Source organism: Gastrolobium bilobum, unplaced genomic scaffold, assembly GCF_033153095.1.
Source record: "Gastrolobium bilobum isolate Gb01-03AN ecotype WA unplaced genomic scaffold, APGP_CSIRO_Gbil_v1 utg12004, whole genome shotgun sequence".
In the NCBI taxonomy this organism is placed as follows: domain Eukaryota; kingdom Viridiplantae; phylum Streptophyta; class Magnoliopsida; order Fabales; family Fabaceae; genus Gastrolobium; species Gastrolobium bilobum.
The window spans coordinates 26,622-45,396 of record NW_026895770.1 but is presented as its reverse complement, the minus strand read 5'-3'; the positions used below and the strand labels follow the sequence as shown (position 1 = coordinate 45,396).

At 33.8% G+C, this 18,775-nt stretch overlaps 1 protein-coding gene across 1 annotated transcript; it reads left to right on the top strand.

The window, feature by feature from the left end:
* Nucleotides 1-14,522: 14,522 nt before the first annotated feature.
* Nucleotides 14,523-18,496, top strand: LOC133295739 (LOB domain-containing protein 4-like). The gene is made up of 2 exons (XM_061494591.1): nucleotides 14,523-14,699; nucleotides 18,140-18,496. The coding sequence occupies exons 1-2, from the start codon at nucleotides 14,523-14,525 to the stop codon at nucleotides 18,494-18,496; spliced, it is 534 nt and encodes a 177-aa protein (XP_061350575.1).
* Nucleotides 18,497-18,775: the final 279 nt, after the last annotated feature.

Genomic DNA, 18,775 nt, shown 5'->3' with positions numbered 1-18,775 from the left:
CATGGTTTATAACACAGTAACTATTACTTGAATTCATATTCTTCTTAGACTTTTGTACATATTTCACAACTCTTAATAGTTCCTATATTCTTTTTCAATTCCAATTCATTGCTTATTATGGCTGACATAGCCTATGTTCAACTGTAGAGCAACCCATCAATTTCTTTACTCATTTTTTCTCTTGGTGGTTGTAGAATATACCTTACATCTAAAAGATCTCTACTCCGTCTATCAATCCTTTAATACCGCCTATCAATCCTTCTATATGTCACGAGGAATGCCATCATTTATTAGTTCACGTTGTTAGCACACCAAGGCCATCTGATGAGTCTCACTTCAAATAGTATCTGACTGGGACTTCCAAGAGTCATACTTCTTGGGATCCAATCCCCAAAGGAAGCCCAGAACAATTTCACGGTCACGAAATTTACGTACAGGTACTCAGGCCAACTCAAGGTATACGTATACTCGCACTTAGGCCGTCATAGGATCATTATCCATTTATTCATTTCTGATGTGGACTGACAATCAGTCCATTACGTATAATCCATCTATTCTTTATGGATATCCACTGTCATTTAAGTCTGTCCATTGGCATATAAGCCTATACAATGGCATATAAGCCCATTATGTTAATAGACATAATATTCAATGGGTACTTCCAAGAGTAGTCTTTAATATTGCCCTACCCTTTGGTCAACACCATCAGACAATCCTCAAAGGGTATTATTGCTCCAGGAAAAGTCACGTCCCCTACTACCAGGAGACCATGTCTATACGTATATATATATTATATCACATCATACTATATTTTCCATAATCCATATCAAATATCATATTATTTTACAAGCACACTATTATTAGTAGTATATACATACCTCACTGGATAATAATATCTTATACAATTTTCATCACCATTTCATGTAAGATAATACAATTTAAACATCCTGTCCATTTTACCTATAGCAAGTATGCCAATTATAATTGACAGCTATTAACTACAATGGTGCCTTCATTGTACATTTACCTTATGCCATCCACAATGATTCTCTCAACTTCGTCCTTATACATCTAACACATAATTAATTCATCTCACCTATGATTATTCAATACTACCTACTTATGGATTTAAATTCCATACTCCAATATATCTCAAATTAACACATCACTGACATAATCATTCCAAATAAGCACAACCTTCAGGTTCAGATTTCAAATATTCCATTTATTTCTCTACATTAACCATCTCAATTTATTAAAGTTTACGCCCTCAAATCAGGGACTTATAACTTCTAATCAAATACCAAATTATTTAGGCTCATACCTAAGCTTACCTGTTCACATTCTTTCAATAATTCATCAGGTTCCAAGTCACTCATCATAATAAAGTCAAATCACTAAGTGCACCTGTACATAATTGTTTTAACTAACTCCTCACATATAGGGAAGGTTTACTAACATTATCTTCGTGATATTATCTCATCTCCTTTATCTTTACTAACATAGTACCAGAAAATCCACCTATAGTAGCATTCTACATAAAAAGGTTAGACACAACATCCAAATTGTTCTCATTAAGTCCTCAACTATATATAATTTTCTTACTTCTGTCTTTGACTGTGGAGCAGTTAACACTACAGCCACAACATCAGGCTAAGGATTTGCATTAGGGGCTCTAGGGTTTCCATGCAGGCTTCTTATGATGACCACATATATAACACAAAGGAATGGGCTGATCAGACCCACACTAAGGAATCACATATGCAATAATCAATAAGAGTCTACATACAACTATACAACACTTAACACAATCATACAAAATTATAGTTCCCTAGTAAACTGCTCTGATACCATAAAATGTAACAGTCCATTGTACACCGGTATTGTTAACTTTGATTATGATATTAGGCGCAGTTACGATCACAGCAATTAAAACAACAATAGAGCGTAATAATTAAAAGTTGTGATCGTAACTGCTAACTCTTTGCGGAATAATAATTTAAAATGCCTATATATCATATAACACTCCTCACAAGTCACTAAGGGGTCCCATAAATCCACTTAGCCTAAATTTCACTTTTACGTTTTCTACCTATCCGAACATGGTTCGGTCTTTTAATTACTGCGGAAAATCCGCAAGCCGCACGCTACTCATCTTTTAGTATGTTGTTCTAGACTGAATTATCTTTCTAACAAGCTATTACATGAGTTATAAAGTTCTAGTTTGCTCCGGTTATCGCCGTTTGAAGTTGGACAAGCAAATCTGCCAGCCAACCCCAAACAGGGCTCCAAACAGTCCTCACTATCTCAACGATTCTGGAAAATTCACCCATCCATTTGCTCTCATATTTGTATAAATTAAACTAGACACCTCAAGCTTCAATTTGACATATCATGTAACTAATTTGACCAAGAAACGAAGCAGAAATAATTTTTTGAAAAACTGTGAGAGACAGCCTCATCTGCAGGGGCGTTCTGAGCAGTACGTACTCACAGGCTTCTAAAGGGCTGCGTGGTTAACCTTTGGTTCTCAAATTTTGACAGATTGTAGCTGACATCTCAAGCTTTAAAATGGCGTATGGAACGTCCCTATTGGACTTTTGTTGAGGGAGATATGCTCTCTCAAAATTCACCAAAATTCTGCCAATTTCTAGAAATTTCGCCAGAGTTTCTTTTGTTTTTCCAATAAATCCCACTTTTGTAAAAGTGCATAACTAGCCTCCAATGTACCTAATAGACATGGGTGGTACTCAAGGACCAGAAATGCCTTGGTGCTCATACAACCCTTCACAATTTATATTCAATTAGATTAATATACATAATCATTGTTTACTTTTTCAAGTTAAACTAATTTCAATCACAATATCCATTTGCATGCATTCTTGAAACATAAAACATAACTCAATCCTAGAATAGGCCTATTGCCCTTTCGTCATATACATGCTTCAATATTACATAAACTCTCCATAATACAAATTATATCTTCTCCAATGGACATATTACAATTTTACAGCTTTAATTACAACACCATGAATCTCAAATGAAGCATAATAAACCATAATGGACTTAGCCAAAAAGTGACATGAACAAAATGACAATATGAATAGTCTTATCTCAACATAGTGTTCATGACCTAAGTCCAGCCTAGGCCAAATGGTCACAAAAGGCAAAATGAGTACAAAATCTCATGCTCAACTGATAAACCCTTGGTTTACCGTATTTTTAGGCTAATTTATACAAGAATTACATAGTGAATTGCATGGAAATTAGGGCTTTACATTATAAAATCATAAAGATTGGAATTTTTAGTTAAAATGTTGTAATCTTGCCTATTTTGAAGGTATTTTGACATAAAAGAATGCTTAATGGAGCAAAGGAACGATAAGAGATGTTTGAATACCCAAGGAAGTCCAAAGAAAGAAAGTTACAAGCAATTCACAAGCTGATTGAGAGCGTTTTGGCGCCCAACAGAGCGCTAAAACGCCCTAAAAAAGAAAAATAGCTAAAATCCATTAGAGGAGAACTTTTTAGCGCCCAACAGAGCATTAAAACGCCTTGACAACACAAAGTTCCTTTCGAAGAGAGCGTTTTAGTGCCCATATGAGCATTAAAACGCCCTAAGGCAGACAAGAATACACTAGGAGAGCGTTTTGGGGCTATAATGGGCGCTAAAACGCTCTGACGCATAAAAATTTAGGCCTGATTTTAATCAATATCCAAATTAATATTTGAATGAAGATTTGAAGGAGATTTGAATGGAAATTAAAAGATATGTTTCTCCTCTATAAATAAAGAGCCTTGGGACCAATTAAAAAGGATTCAACAACGGAGAGGTGTCTGAAGCAGCACAAGGAGGAATCCTGTTGCCGAGCGTGGGAGCACTGAGGAACCAAGTCAACATCACACCAATGGAGGCTTGGGGTTCTCTTTTCTTTACTATTGTTTTTCAATTCAATATGCTAAGCTATAATTTTATGTAGTTGGGGGTAGATGGAACCCAATTGAATCTTTATGCTTATGAATTAAATTGTCTCTGAATTCTTTTCTTTTTGTAATTGAATAAATTTACCTGTCTTTAATGCTTTCTATGAGTTTGCTCCTTATAGATTGATTTAGGGGAATTGTATGACAATAGGGATGTTGGTGCATGAACCCTGACTTGGTAAATTTATCACAATCCTTGTGATCTAGGGATAGACATAGGGTAATTGTGCAATCTTTAAATTCTTGATCTTAATGCATATTTTCTTAGGGAATAATCGGGAAACTAGAGTTCTTTCAAGATCACATAGATTTAGAGTAACAAGGAATTGAGCCATAATTAACTTAGAAATAATTGATTGGCAATATATTAAGAAAAGATTCTTGACAATTTAATTCATAGCATATAGAGGAGATTAGGAGAAGTCGAAACCCTAACTACGCTTGTTTTTAATTCTTAATCAATCATCATCTTTTTCAATTGTCTTTTTAATTCTGAATTTTTAAATTGCATGTTATTTCTTGTTTCAAATTCAATTCTCTCAAATCCAATTCTTGATTATCCAACTAAATCGTTGTTAGCGAAGTAGTGCTTGAAAACCCAATCCTCGTGGGAACGATCTCGTACTCAGTACACTTTTACTTTTACGACCGATGCACTTGCCGAAGTCGCAACATGTTTTTCGCGCCAAATGGCCACAAAATGCAAAATGAGTACAAGCTCTCATGCTCAACCTACGGGCTTCTTGCCCGCCGCTCCAACTCCACTGGCACTACCTGAAATAAAGTCCCCAAAGCGGGGTGAGATATACGAATATCAGTAACCCAGAGGTTCTGGAGAATACTCCGACCAATAGCTCACTTCGATGCATATCAATAATATAATACAACATTTAAAACCGGATAAAGCAAGGGATTTAGTAAAATAGGGAAGCATAGGGAACAAAATATGATGAAGCTGGACTGGTCGATGGCAGTACCACAAACCATCCGGCCTAGTGGCCTCGGCACATAACCTACGGGTTCCAACCCAATGAAGTGTTACCAGAATATCAACCAAGGCACCCTCCATCCATATACACCCAAGACTTCCTAGAGTGCTCCTCTACGGATGACACACCATGACACCAGGTCAACTGGAACTCTCTCATGGAGACCTATCCAGTGGAAGTGCGTAACGCCTGAAGGCAAACTGTCTACAGGCCAGAGACTCGGTACATCCTATGTACCTCAAACCTACACTAATGCATGAACATGTTATACTATATAATCCACATACACCTCCTACCACTTCCCTCAACGGGCATAGTGGAGCACACACGGGGATCAAACCCCAGTATCAAGGGATTACCTGAATAATCTCCTTCGCTTGATAGCTCCAATTTCACAGTATCACCGAGCTTGGTTCACAAGAAATGCCAAAATCCCTTTGGTCAAGGACCAAAGTGAAAGAAAAATGGCCTTGAAGGCCGTAGGCATGTGAGGATGAAAACAAAATTTTCAAAGCGGAATTACACATACCATATCAAGAAACATGCTTTAGGACATTGATGTTACCTTGTTTGCTTTCCAAAACTTGAAGATGATCAAGGTGAGGCTTGAAGATACAAGCCCTCTAATGTTGATCCACACCACTCTTTGTCAAGACGGAAGAACTTTTCTTCAAGGCCACCAACGAACACCAAGGAAGGCAAGCTAGGCGTCCCTAATGGAGAGGTAGGAGGCAAGGTTTCAAAGTGTTTAGTTGAGTGAATTTTCAGCAAGAAAAAACACAAAAGTGGCGCATGGAATTCACTTAGAAAGTGCTAGGTAATTTTCAAAACTCTCTTAAGAAAAACCTCACAATAGGATGACCAAAGGAGATGAGAGATTGAGTGAATAAAATCTGATTTCTTCACTCAAAAATCAGCCCTATATAGCGCACACTAGGAGAGGAATGAGTGGAGTTGTTGCAAATCAAATCTTGCCAACAACCTCCTATCATATCCTTATGATATCAAGTGCATATCTCAACAAAAATCTGACTTAACAACCATTATATGGCTAGCCATATGGTGCGCCCCATTCAGCCTCAAAACAGTCCAGATACGTTGAGCAGTTGCAGTCAAACTTGAACCAACTCACTCACTTATTCTCTCAACAAACCAAATCTGATTGGAGCTCATTTGGTTGATCCTATGACCATCACAAGACCCCAAAATCAGCGCCCCAAATCAGCCTTGGATGAAGCTCAAAGATCTCCTCTTGATACTTGGGATTTGTTCCAACAAGATCTTACCTTATCCTTTTGTTATGAAACAACTTTTCATAGCCAATTCAAATTCAGATTCAAACATTTAAATTCAAACGTTCAAACATTTAAATTCTAAATTCAAATTCTAAATTTAAATTCAAAATTCAAAATTCAAAATTCAAAATTCAAAATTCAAAATTCAAAATTTAAAATTCAAAATTCAAATTCAAAATTCAAATTTCAATTTCATAATTCAAAATTTAAATATTTGATAATTATTTTAACTAATTAAATTAATTAGTAATGTCTTGGACCATCCAAGCCCATTACATGATCCATGCGCCCTTTTCCCTTGTGGTGGGCTTCCAAACTTCTTCTTTGGCTAACAATCATTATTAGGCCCAATACCTTTAATGCTATATTATGATGACAATAAGGTGTTAGTGTGTGACCCATTAGTCCCAACATAGCCACTGACATAAATGGGCTTGGGCCCAACAAGCCCACAACCCATCTAATGAGCACATAGAGCACTAGCAATGCTTTGTTGCCCCTTAATGATATAATCATCCTATTACACATATTTGGTTGCCGTATGTATTTCCTTTCGTCTCGGTTACCTTTCCATCAAAAATAGGGTAATGAAACGTATCAACCCTTATGGTTTAGGGTAAGCTTTATTCGAAATAGGGAATCTTCAATTTACTGACTCTAACGGCAGATCATCTCATGATCTCTTTTACTATGCATAGATTCCCGAGTCCTTGTAAATGTCATCTCGATTTCTCCGGTTTACAGATAACCTAATCTCTCACAGAGATTTGACGAATTCCTTCAGCTTATCACCCTAGCCCTGTGCTCTTTCAGGACAAGCCCAACAATGTACCTATGAGTCTCCATGTTTCAGGAAGACGAGGTATACAGTCAAAGCGTGCCTTCTAGAACACAGTCTAGGTAATAACTTCTGGTCTAAGGAAAGACATACCCAAATATAAAGAGACTACTCTAATGATACTCTCTGTGAGATTTTCTCATAGAGTCTCTTTGTGGGTCTGTTCAGTGTGAGCTATACCCTTATAGGTCCACCCACGACTTTAGCTAAGACATCTCCATATCTGTAGCAGATGAGGTCTTTACCTTGTATCCAAATACAAGTAGATAAATCGTGCTAGTCTTACCTGATCCTCATTCTCAGTGTCTCTAGACTAGGAACATAAAATTAGGAATAAACGTGTGGTATCCTTGAATCCTCATAATCGTGATCTCATCACAGATACTCAAGGAATACATGTTCTATTCCAAGGGGTTTATCCAGTTTATTCATAAAATATAAACAATAATATCGAGACAAAATATGAAACAAGATAAAGAGTGCTTATTATTTATTTGCGACAAAAAGGTCCACATCTTATGTCCTTATTTAATCAAAAAGATTGTCTCTAGGACACCCATATACTAACACAAAGGCAACCCACCAAGCTCAAGGTTCCGAGTTCACTTCTGCTAGACACAACCTACAATGATCACACAAGGATCATCAATACAAGGTGCAATCAACCAGATTACAAAGCACCAAATTTCACCCTCCCCACATCATAGGTTCGGCCACCATAGGCCAATTTTACAAAATATTTTTCTAAATTTTATTTTAATTTTCCTTTGGCATTCTAAGGTCATCACAACACCATTTTAAGTCCTACTATCCATCCAACTCCATCACAATCCCATTTTTCCAATTATTTCCTTCTAGGTTCAATGTACACTCTCACACACTCCAAGTATTTTTTTTCTTTAATTTCTAATGCATCAACTCAACACACAACTCATCCAAATACCATTTAACACTACAATACATCGATCACATAATTTCACAACATCAAACCCCCAATTTCTCACTTGTCGAAATGTTCATGCTCTCTTACAAAAGGTTATTCAATCCAATTTAATACTTCCACACACCTTAAAATCCTCCATTTAACTCATACAAATACTCAACAACTCAATTACACAATCCTACAACCAATCCAATTAACAAAGTCATGAAACCACACTCAAAATTTACTAAGTTATAACTCAAATTTCACCAATAATTTCTAAGACATCAATCACTCTAAAACATCATTCTAAGCCACAATTGTCTAATACACAATTTCAATTTGAGCTCTCTAACTACATTAATCACACAACACATGCTCTAGGTTTTCAAAATTAAATTCACGAATCAACCATTCAAAAGCATCAAAACTTACTCACAAACTTGGCCTAGGACTCCTCCATGTGATATCCAAGCAATGGCTTGATCAAACAACTCAAGAACACCAAATTTCCTTAGAATTTCGTGGCTGAATATGGTGCTTTCCTCCCAATATAGTGAGTTTCATGGCTTGTGGATGGTATGGTTGTGTCTGGATTGTCGTTTACTTAAAGTTTGATGACAAACTTTGTGGGATTTGAGTGAGAAATGAGTGAGTTATGAGGGAAAAATATTTTGAAGCCAAGCTTCCTAATCCATCAATGGTGGTTGCGGGTTTGGTGGGGGAAGGAGAGAGAAGGACCATATTTTTATGTTGTCCAAGGAGGCCAAGTCCACTTAAGTGAGGTGGGCCCCACCGCCACCTCACGCGATTTCCAACTAATTCGAATCTCCCGCCTATTCTGCTAAACGTCCATAATTTCATAAACTATTTAGAAACTCTAATTTTTAACATTAACCATTGTCCTTTAATTGCCCTTGATCAGATGAATCCGGAGTTTTCCGGTCGTTCAGAGAAATCGCAGTTTTAAGCAGTTATGCGCGCCATGGGTACGCTTCCTCAAACACACTAATTTCCTTCAATTTTCACCAGAAATCACATTTCCTAGTCCTATGTACCATTTATAACTTATATCCAAACCTAGAGCTCAAAATTCATTTGGCACGCTTTACGGTGCAACTGTACTGCGATATTTTTAATCGGTAAAAACATTATTCACAAAATTTTTAGAAACTTTCCTAACCACTCAATTTTTCGTTGTGAATCCATTTCCAGGTTTAGTTTTCCCATTTGAGACCTCCTTTTCAATTTTACCTTCCTAGGGCTATGTGTTTGTCTAATTACCGTTTTACCCTTTCTTTGTATTTTGGCCTTAACTTCAAGATTTTCACTAATCCTACCTTTTAATCCACATTTAATATATTAATATATGTTTTTGAAATGCGAGGTGTTATAGAATACATCAGATTTAATAAGAAATAAAAAGTTAAGTCACATAATGGAAATAATAACTGTTGGTATTATAAATAATTATTAGCTTCCGCATTTAATTTAATTGCGCTTAATACCATTATATTTCTAATACACCGGGTGCACACTATAAGAACCGACACCGTTAAATTAGGAATTTAATTAATTTAATTATGAGTTAAGAGATAAATTCCATAATTGACCTTAAATAATTATGAGAGGGCTTAAATAACTACAATGAGTGATTAATAATGTTGAAAGTCGTTTTTCTGACGAAAAATGCAGATACCGGTTCCGCTCCTCGGTATAAGTGCGTACCGATGAAGTATCTGGAATATTATAATAAGTACATGAATATTCCTAGAATGGAGGAGAAATGAAGTGGAAAGGTGCTCTCTTGGAGCTTCATTGGAGGAGAGAAGATGGGAGAAGGTCGCTGCCTCCCTAGATTCAGAAAATGCTACGTAGAAGATGAAGGGCTGACCTAGGATCATGTGCTCTTGGGTATTTATAGGCACGCTTAAGTTAATCACGCAGTATTAGCGTTAATAGCTACGCTTATCGTTTTAATCTCAAACTTGGGATTCTGAACCTAGCCATTTTTATAAGATTTGTCATATTTTTATTTTATTTTTCGCAGCAACTTTCCGGTACGCGCTTTTCCATAGCCAGCATCAGTTCTCGTCATTTTGACTTGAAACTTATTTTACTAGTCCTACATAATATTCTAGGAATATTCATGTACTTATTATAATTTTCTGGGATACTTCATCGGTACGCATTTATACCGAGTTGCAAAATCGGTATCTGCACTTTTCGTCCGAAAAGCGACTTTCAGCATTCTAATCACTTTCTGTATTTATTTAAGCCTTCTCATAATTATTAAAGGTCAATTATGAGATTATTTCCTAATTTCACATATTTAATTAATTATTTTCCTTAATTAACGGTGCGGGTTCTTACAATAAACCCTTATTAAAATGTGAATCCTATATTTTCAAAAGATTGTAACTTTTGTTCGAAAACCAAAAATCACCGTCAGAGAACAAAATACATAAGATGAAACCCACGTTCAAAAAATAATTCGGGTTATCCTTATGACTCGTGGCTCTGATACCAATTGTAGGAATAATAATTCCTCTTAACCTTATGGTGATAACCATCACTAACAAACCAAGATCCATCATACCAAATCATAAAGAAATATTAACAGAAAGATGGAGACATATTTGTCTCCATAGCAGCGGAATAACTTCGATCTTCATATTTGGGGTATGCGATCTTCCTCAATCAAATAACTCTAATCCTTATTCTTTAGTGTGTTGTCTCTTTCTCTTGATGGGAAAGAGAAACTAGGATTGTTATTTGACATATTGGGGATCATAACCTTTTATAGTATTTTTCTTTATTATTTAGCCAATAAACTCCCATTATACCACCTAATTGGTCCAACACTGGTATCCACTCATTTGTCTCACACTTACTTAGGAATTTATTTGGACATTTTTATTTGATCAATTTAATTTATCCAAAATATATTAATTAGCATAATATATTTATTTATACAATATATAGCCCACAAACACATTAAAAAATATAATTTCCTAAGAATCTCATAATCTTATGTGCGCTCGACAAGAGCTATTTGGGACATATGCACGTGATTTGACTGAATATTGATTTAAAACATTGTGAAGCGGCTTTGAAGCTTTGGTTGATAAAGTCAATGATCAAATTTTTTTTTTTTTTTTTTTTTTTTATAAATCACATATATCTTTTACAGGAATAATGGGGCTAGCTCTCTCAAAAAATTTTATTACCAAATTAAGTATGTTTAAGCCACGAACATTTATACAATAATGGGGCTAGCTCTCTCAAATTATTATTTTTTTATTCACAAGGATTTGAAAACAAAACTTTAATTACTTAAGCAAAATCAAGAATGTACCACTTGAACCAATTTCATTGGTTATCAAATTTCATCTTATTGATGAGAAGTTTTCTTCCTATTTAATCCACGTTGAGATTTTTTGCACCCTATTTTATTAAATATCGAGATTAATTATGATTCTTAATTATTTTTAACTACGTTAATTTGCCATATTTTTAATTAATATAATTACCAACCCTTGAAGTATTCGTCATTTTAATGTTCATGTGTAACATTTACTGACAAATATATCCTTTGATGTGGTAGTGCGTCTTTAATTTGGTAGTGCACAAGATGACATTGGTATTAAAATACTATAAAGTATACAACTAGTGCCAAATGGTGCAAATATTCTCAATGATATTACATGCCTCCAAAAGTCAGTTCATATCAATTATATTACCAAGCATACATATCTTTGTTTGTCAAATTTTTCCTTCCAATCGGTGTTAGTGCATGTCATACGTTTGCAATTTTGATTCACTTCTTGTCATTTACTTTCCTATTACTTGGAATTTAGTATATGAACTTAGTTTCTTTTCTCTCTTGTGACATTCAAATCCCTTTCTCTCTGCTTGTAAAGCTTGTGTCAAGATCTCACGACGGGTCATTGGAAAAATCTAAAGCACATAAAATAAAGACATGGGTGGATATTAGACCCAACAATGTCGCTTAAGGATCAAGTTAAGCAACAAAAAGGGAAGACAAAATTAGTATTAAATAATAAAAGTCATCTGCAGGTTATAGACGCTATTCACCCATCTTAATCCCTTGTTAGTAGAGGTAAAAGAAACGGCATAAAATATGTTGAAAAATTATGAAAATGGAAGACGTAATCATCCCACCTTACATATTCCTGTTGTTAAGAATATTAGATGGTCATTTAACGTTTGTTTTCTTCTATATAGACTTAGTTAACATTCTGAGCAGTCTTTGTCATGGGAAATTATATGTATCACTAGGACCCTGCTTGTCAACAACTTAGAATATATCTATGTTTATATCTTGATTTGGCGCACGTACTTCCCTCTTTTTTTTTTTACTTTGTTTTCTCCTATCCTTGCCCATTACAATGCAAAAACAGTTACTTTTGGCCATCAAACAATGTGAGAATAATCAATCAAATTAATTAAATTAAGCAACTAATAATAATGTAAAGATTGAGGTTCTGATTTTCAAATTGTATGGCAATGTGTGTTAGACACTGCCCTGGAAAATGAAATTATTCGATGGTCTAGGACATATTGATTGTGCACTTGTACTTAAAATGAGAATATAACTCAAATGCTAACCAAGTTCTAAAAAACGAATTATGCTACCATCTCCATGAACTGCCCATGTCAAACTCTGAATCCCAATTTATTGTTTCGATGTGTTTCATTGGGCCTGACTTGTGACCCAATAACTACCTTATGTACCATGTGTGTGAGCGCATGTGTTTGCGTTAGAATATCCTTATATGAATACCATAAGTTTGTTTTCAATATATATATATATATATATATATATATATATGTATATATATATGAGTTTGATTTTCTCATGTTAAATGAGAATTCAATTCTCATGTTGTAGAGATAAAAAAACATGTGGGACCCAGGTGTTAGAAAAAATTATATGTAGGACCCATGTCAGCACGGAAATCGAATGGTGTGTAGGAAAATTTGAATTCTCATGTTAAATGAGAATTATAAAACCCATATATATATATATATATATATATATATATATATATATATAATAAGAAACAGGTTTAGAAAATTACTAAAATAATGGAATATATAAATATATAATGGGTGCGAGGAAATTATTGTAAAAAATTGACCTAGACTTAGAGTTTAATATACAAACCTACTTATTGTCCGTGTGTGCATTCAGTCATAATAAATAACTGGAGATATTATCAATTAATTGAGGTTGACCTTTGAGTTTTTCTATGATTATAAAAGATCATAAACTTCTCAATTTGAAATGTACATGAATTGTTTTCATCAACACGCATTAAATTTTAATGAGTTTTGTTAATATTTTCCATCTAATAAAAAATTAAAATTATTCATATAAAGTATAAATATTTAATATTATAAAATAAAATAAAATTTCATTTTTAAGTAAATAAGATAGTTTAATAAAAAATAAATATTGGTTTTATATTTTAATATATACCCTAACTATACACGTTGCTTATACTCTTTTAGTATATCCTATGAATAACAATTAATTAAATACAGCATTTATGTTGTCAGGTTCAATTAACATCATGGTAAATGATATTTTTTTTTTCTTTCCCCACCTAATTTGAGGGCGCATAGACTATTCTCTTTAATTTTTTTTGGGTAAGTTTTTTTTTTTATTATTGATTTCATTATTTTAATTATTTCTTTGGGCCAAATCAGGTTTACCGGGTATGGGAAAAGAAGCCCCCCTCAAATATGAAACTAATCACAAATCAAACGACTATAATAATTATTCAACTTTGAACCAATATTTCTCCACGGGATTCGAACATATGACAAAGTGCAAAGCGAACTGTTTTGTGTTTACCATGTAAATATCCTAGAAACGAATTGAGGAAAGTGAAAATTCATTGGCTACTTTTGGATCAAAAGAGAAAGCACAAGATCAATGAGGAACACTGACAAATGCACTTGATTGTGAAGAGAAACAGTTCTGCAATTAACATTACAATTTCTATCAATAATTGTCTGCAAACAGAAGCAAAAATATTGATGGCTTCTTCTGAACCGATGGAATCCTCTGAATTTCATGAAGAACTTTCAAACTGTGACGGGAGCGCATATAAAAAATAAAATAAAATAGTGAGACAAAAAATAATAAGCAAGGTGGGGCAAAAGATCTTATCAACATCCATGATTTTGTCGAGCACAATCTAGAGCCTCTTCTTTTGTGGGACCCTTAAAGATTTTCTGTCACATTAAAGTCTCTATATAACATCATCTTCATTCCCCTCCTTAAGTCCACCTTCCCCTCTCTTTTTTTCTTTCTTCATTTTCAAGCCCCATTAGCTGCATACACTTTGCCCTATTTCTCAATCCTAGCTATTTTTCTGCTTTATCTTTGTTTCTAGGTTTAAGCATATCAAAAAGCTCAAAGGGTTTATAGCACATTGACCTATTCTTCTTCTTGGAACAATATGAAGGAGGGTGGTAAAAAACAAGGTGCAATGTCACCATGTGCGGCATGCAAGCTTCTTCGAAGAAGATGTGCTCAGGATTGTGTTTTTGCTCCTTATTTCCCTGCTGATGAACCCCAGAAATTTGGCAGTGTCCACAAGGTTTTCGGGGCTAGCAATGTCAACAAAATGTTACAGGTTCATTTCGATCTCATTCATGCACCTCTCATATCACAAACATGTCCACGCGTGAAATTTCTGTCATTTTCATGAAAATATTAAAGTATAATACTTTTTTCATGACAAGTCATTTTCTTCATGTAGAAATAGAGTAGGTAGGTGTAGGTTCCTTTCAACATTTTTATTCTTACAAGTTCTTTTGTTAAGTAGATCGAATGTTAAGAAGGCTTGTTGTAAAAGCGGTATATATATATATATATATATATATATATATATATATATATATATATATATATATATATATTGACAATTATACATATGGGAGAATCATAATAATCTAAAGAAAGTGTGGGAATTTTTTTGTAAAAGAAAAAGATGCTGCTAATTACTTCTTCTCAAACTGTATATTATTGCAATAGAGCTCAAGTCATGACATTTATCTTTGGTAGATATATTCACTCTAAATAAAAGACAATTAGGTGATAACGCGAGATTTTATATTTAACACACTCTCATGTAAATTAAGTTTAAAGTTTGGTCAATTTACATGCTCATCCAACCTTGTGCTATAATTTAGCTTTTATTTAAGGTGTGTTTGAGAAATTTTATAAATTAATATCTTAGTGCAATGAGATCAGCTTTAAAATATAAGGGTATTTGATACGTATCGAAATTTTTAAAAATTGGTTCTTGTGGAAACCAACTTTTAGATAAAATTAGTTCTTCAAAAAATTATTTCCCTGTTAGTTTTTTCTAATTTAATTACTTTTATACTCTCTCTTTCTTTTCCTTGTCCCTTTCACTCTCCTTCAGGTAGATTCAAGGATGATTATTGAGTGGTCAATAAGTATTCTTAGTTTTCTGAATTTAAATAAATTTAAATTAGATTAGATATGAACTGATTTAAAATAAATATCACCAAATTCAATTTAGTTATAACTAGTTTCAAAATTAATTGAATCTATATGACTGGTCTTAAATAATTCCCAACCAATTGTGATAGTTGTCAAATTGTCCGTAGAGCAACAAAGGTTGAACTCTAAAGTATATTGTTATACAAGTTTTGACACCGTATATTATAAATAAATTATTTCAATAATTATTTAAATTAACTGTTGCACTAAGGTACATAAATAATTTAATACTTAACAACTTTGCATATAATTTCTCTAAGAGAACTAAAACTTGCTCAAGTCATAATACTTAACTGTTATTATGACTTGAAAATGGACACTGAACCCACTTCAAAGAAAATTTGCTACCGATCTCCAAAAAAAAACTACCCTCTCTACATACTTCTTTCTAATTTCCTTAATTGCACAGGTTGTTACAAACAATATCTGCTTTCACAGATCATGAGTCTATTAATTAGGTCCTTATTAGCCTATTGATATATCATAAGCTATTATGCTATTTTTAAATTGAAAGTAGTTTCCAATAAAAGTGAAAAGGATATCTTTCTTTTGCTTTTCCCATATTTACTTCCGTTATAGTGGTTAATTACAGTTGATGACCGGCCCTACAGTCCCCACTTTTAATTCACTGTATATAATTCTCATTCAACTTTGTTAAAAGTATATTATATTAGTAACCCAAGACTTTTGGTATAGTGGCGTCCCAACTAGACCTTAAGATTTTACTTGTCTAAAGGATAATGAATTCGATTCCTGAGAGTCTCAATTTCCAATGAGGGTAAAGAGGTTCAAGCTTGAAATCAGATTAGTACTTAAATCTTAAGATTTGACTTGCTTAAAGAATAATGAGTTCAAATTCTGAGAGTCCAAATTCCTAAGGAAGGTAAAAAAAGCTCAAACCTAAAACTGGATTAGTGTAGCCTATATTAAAACTTGGATACCGATTCGTAAAAAGGGCCGACCCAGTTCAAATACCCACTTCGTGATTGAAAAAAAAATTATATTAATAATACATCATATGATTCCTTAGCACATATAAAGAGTAAAAAGGATCAGGTGTGTATATAAATTAACTTTACTACTTGAAATCCACACTCAGTGTGAAGAGGCTAAAGTAAAAAAGATGTTGTTTGCTTCATTATTACTGGTGGTTATATACACATCCCAATTTGTTCAACATCTCTCTTTATGACCACCGCTTGGCTTCCAGTCTTGGACTCCTTGTGCAATGATATTTCAGGGAAAAAGAGAGAGAATAATTAGTTTGCACACCTTTTCTTTTGTCTGTAGAACAAGGGTTATACTGATAGTGACCCGTACATGTCCAAAAATGATGTTGATTCCCCGGATAAAGATATTTCATCTTCTGAATAAATTATGTTTAGAAAATTTTGTAAGCATGATGCGTTGATGACATACTGACTACTTTTTTCTTTCCTCTAGCTAAGACATGTATATATTAGCAGATTAATATATGATAATCAATTACAAGCATGCATGGACAAGTATGTATTCTTATAGGTGTCTTTAGTGTATATATGTGTGTGTGTCAGAGAGAGACTCTAAATATCTAACATTTTTGTGGTGTTGCTTGAATCGAGTTAGATTACCGCTCGAATAATAAGATTTTTTTTTTTTAAATACCGTTAAGCAAGTCAAGAAGAATGTATCCTTATTTAAACTTGAATAAATTAAATTCATTAATTTTAAACCATTACCCTAAATTCCAGAATACAGCGGCCGAGAAAAACAATTGCAATTTCGGTCACGACAAAAAAGAATAAAGAATTCAATGGCTTGTTGGGACATTATGATTTGTATACATTGTTTTTCTAGTGTTATGATTTTGATGCTATTGTATATTGTCTCTAGTCAACTATATAATATTTTTACTTTCCCCTCCAAAATAACCAACTTCAACATTCACCTTATCATATAAAGAGGTCCTTTTTGACTAAGCATCCGATCTATTTATATACAAGCGACCCCTTTGATTTACATCATATCTTCACTACAAATTCAAAAAGCTAGTATATGCATCTAGGTTAAAAAATTCACAAGTGGACAGGATAGCCTCCCCTTTACGATCAGTTTTATATTCTTCCCTGTAATCTGTTTGGGTGAAGTTCCTTACTTATTCACATTTACAATCGGACACATTTATGTAAGTTACATAAATAGATCAAGGAGAATATATTTATGACCTTTTTTTCCTTTCAAACTTTAATAATTATTTTTTTATTTATAGATTAAAATTAAATCAAGGATTCTTAAGTAATATCATTTTGTCGCTATTGATTTGATTTTAATCTACCCATCATATATAATAATAGTAATAAAAGGTTGTGAGGGAAAAAGTTTATACGTGTAACCTTCCTCTAAATAAACTACTAATATAACTTTTTTATTTTATTTTTGAATGGTCTAACCTCGCTATGACCAAACAATCATTATCCTGAAGTCACTTAAGATGTCACATTATATTTGGCTTAAATTAGATTTTTCTAATTAATGTTTAATGCTATTTATGCTCAAAATTTGCAGGAATTACCAGAACACCAACGAAGTGATGCGGTTAGTTCGATGGTATATGAAGCCAATGCAAGGGTGAGGGACCCTGTGTATGGATGTGTAGGAGCCATATCCTCTCTTCAGCAACAAGTTGATGTGCTCCAAACCCAATTAGCAATGGCACAGGCAGAGGTTGTGCACATGAAAATGCGCCAATTCTCAACTTCATCAAATCAGCAGCAACAATCAGTGCCTCATGCAGCCTCCAATTCATCATCAGAGAACATATACCAATCAAGCAGGCTCATGTCTTCACAGACCAAGTCCCTTTTTGGCATGGACACGGTCGTTGATCAAGCCAACATGGGACAATCCTTATGGTCATACTAGCTTAGCTTATGGAGTGCTTATATATATATATATATATATATATATATATATATATATATATATATATATATTACTGGGCATGCATGCCTTCACTTTGTTTATATTCTTATGATTATTACTATCACGGGCTTGCTTTATTGTCTGCCTCATTTGTAACTTTTTTTTGCTTTTGTATCCCTCACTTTTTTCCATATCCTCTTTCTTATGACTAAAAGGACATCTATGATCTCTCTACATTACCAAGAGATGATGATGATTAGTTAGCTTGATATGTAAATG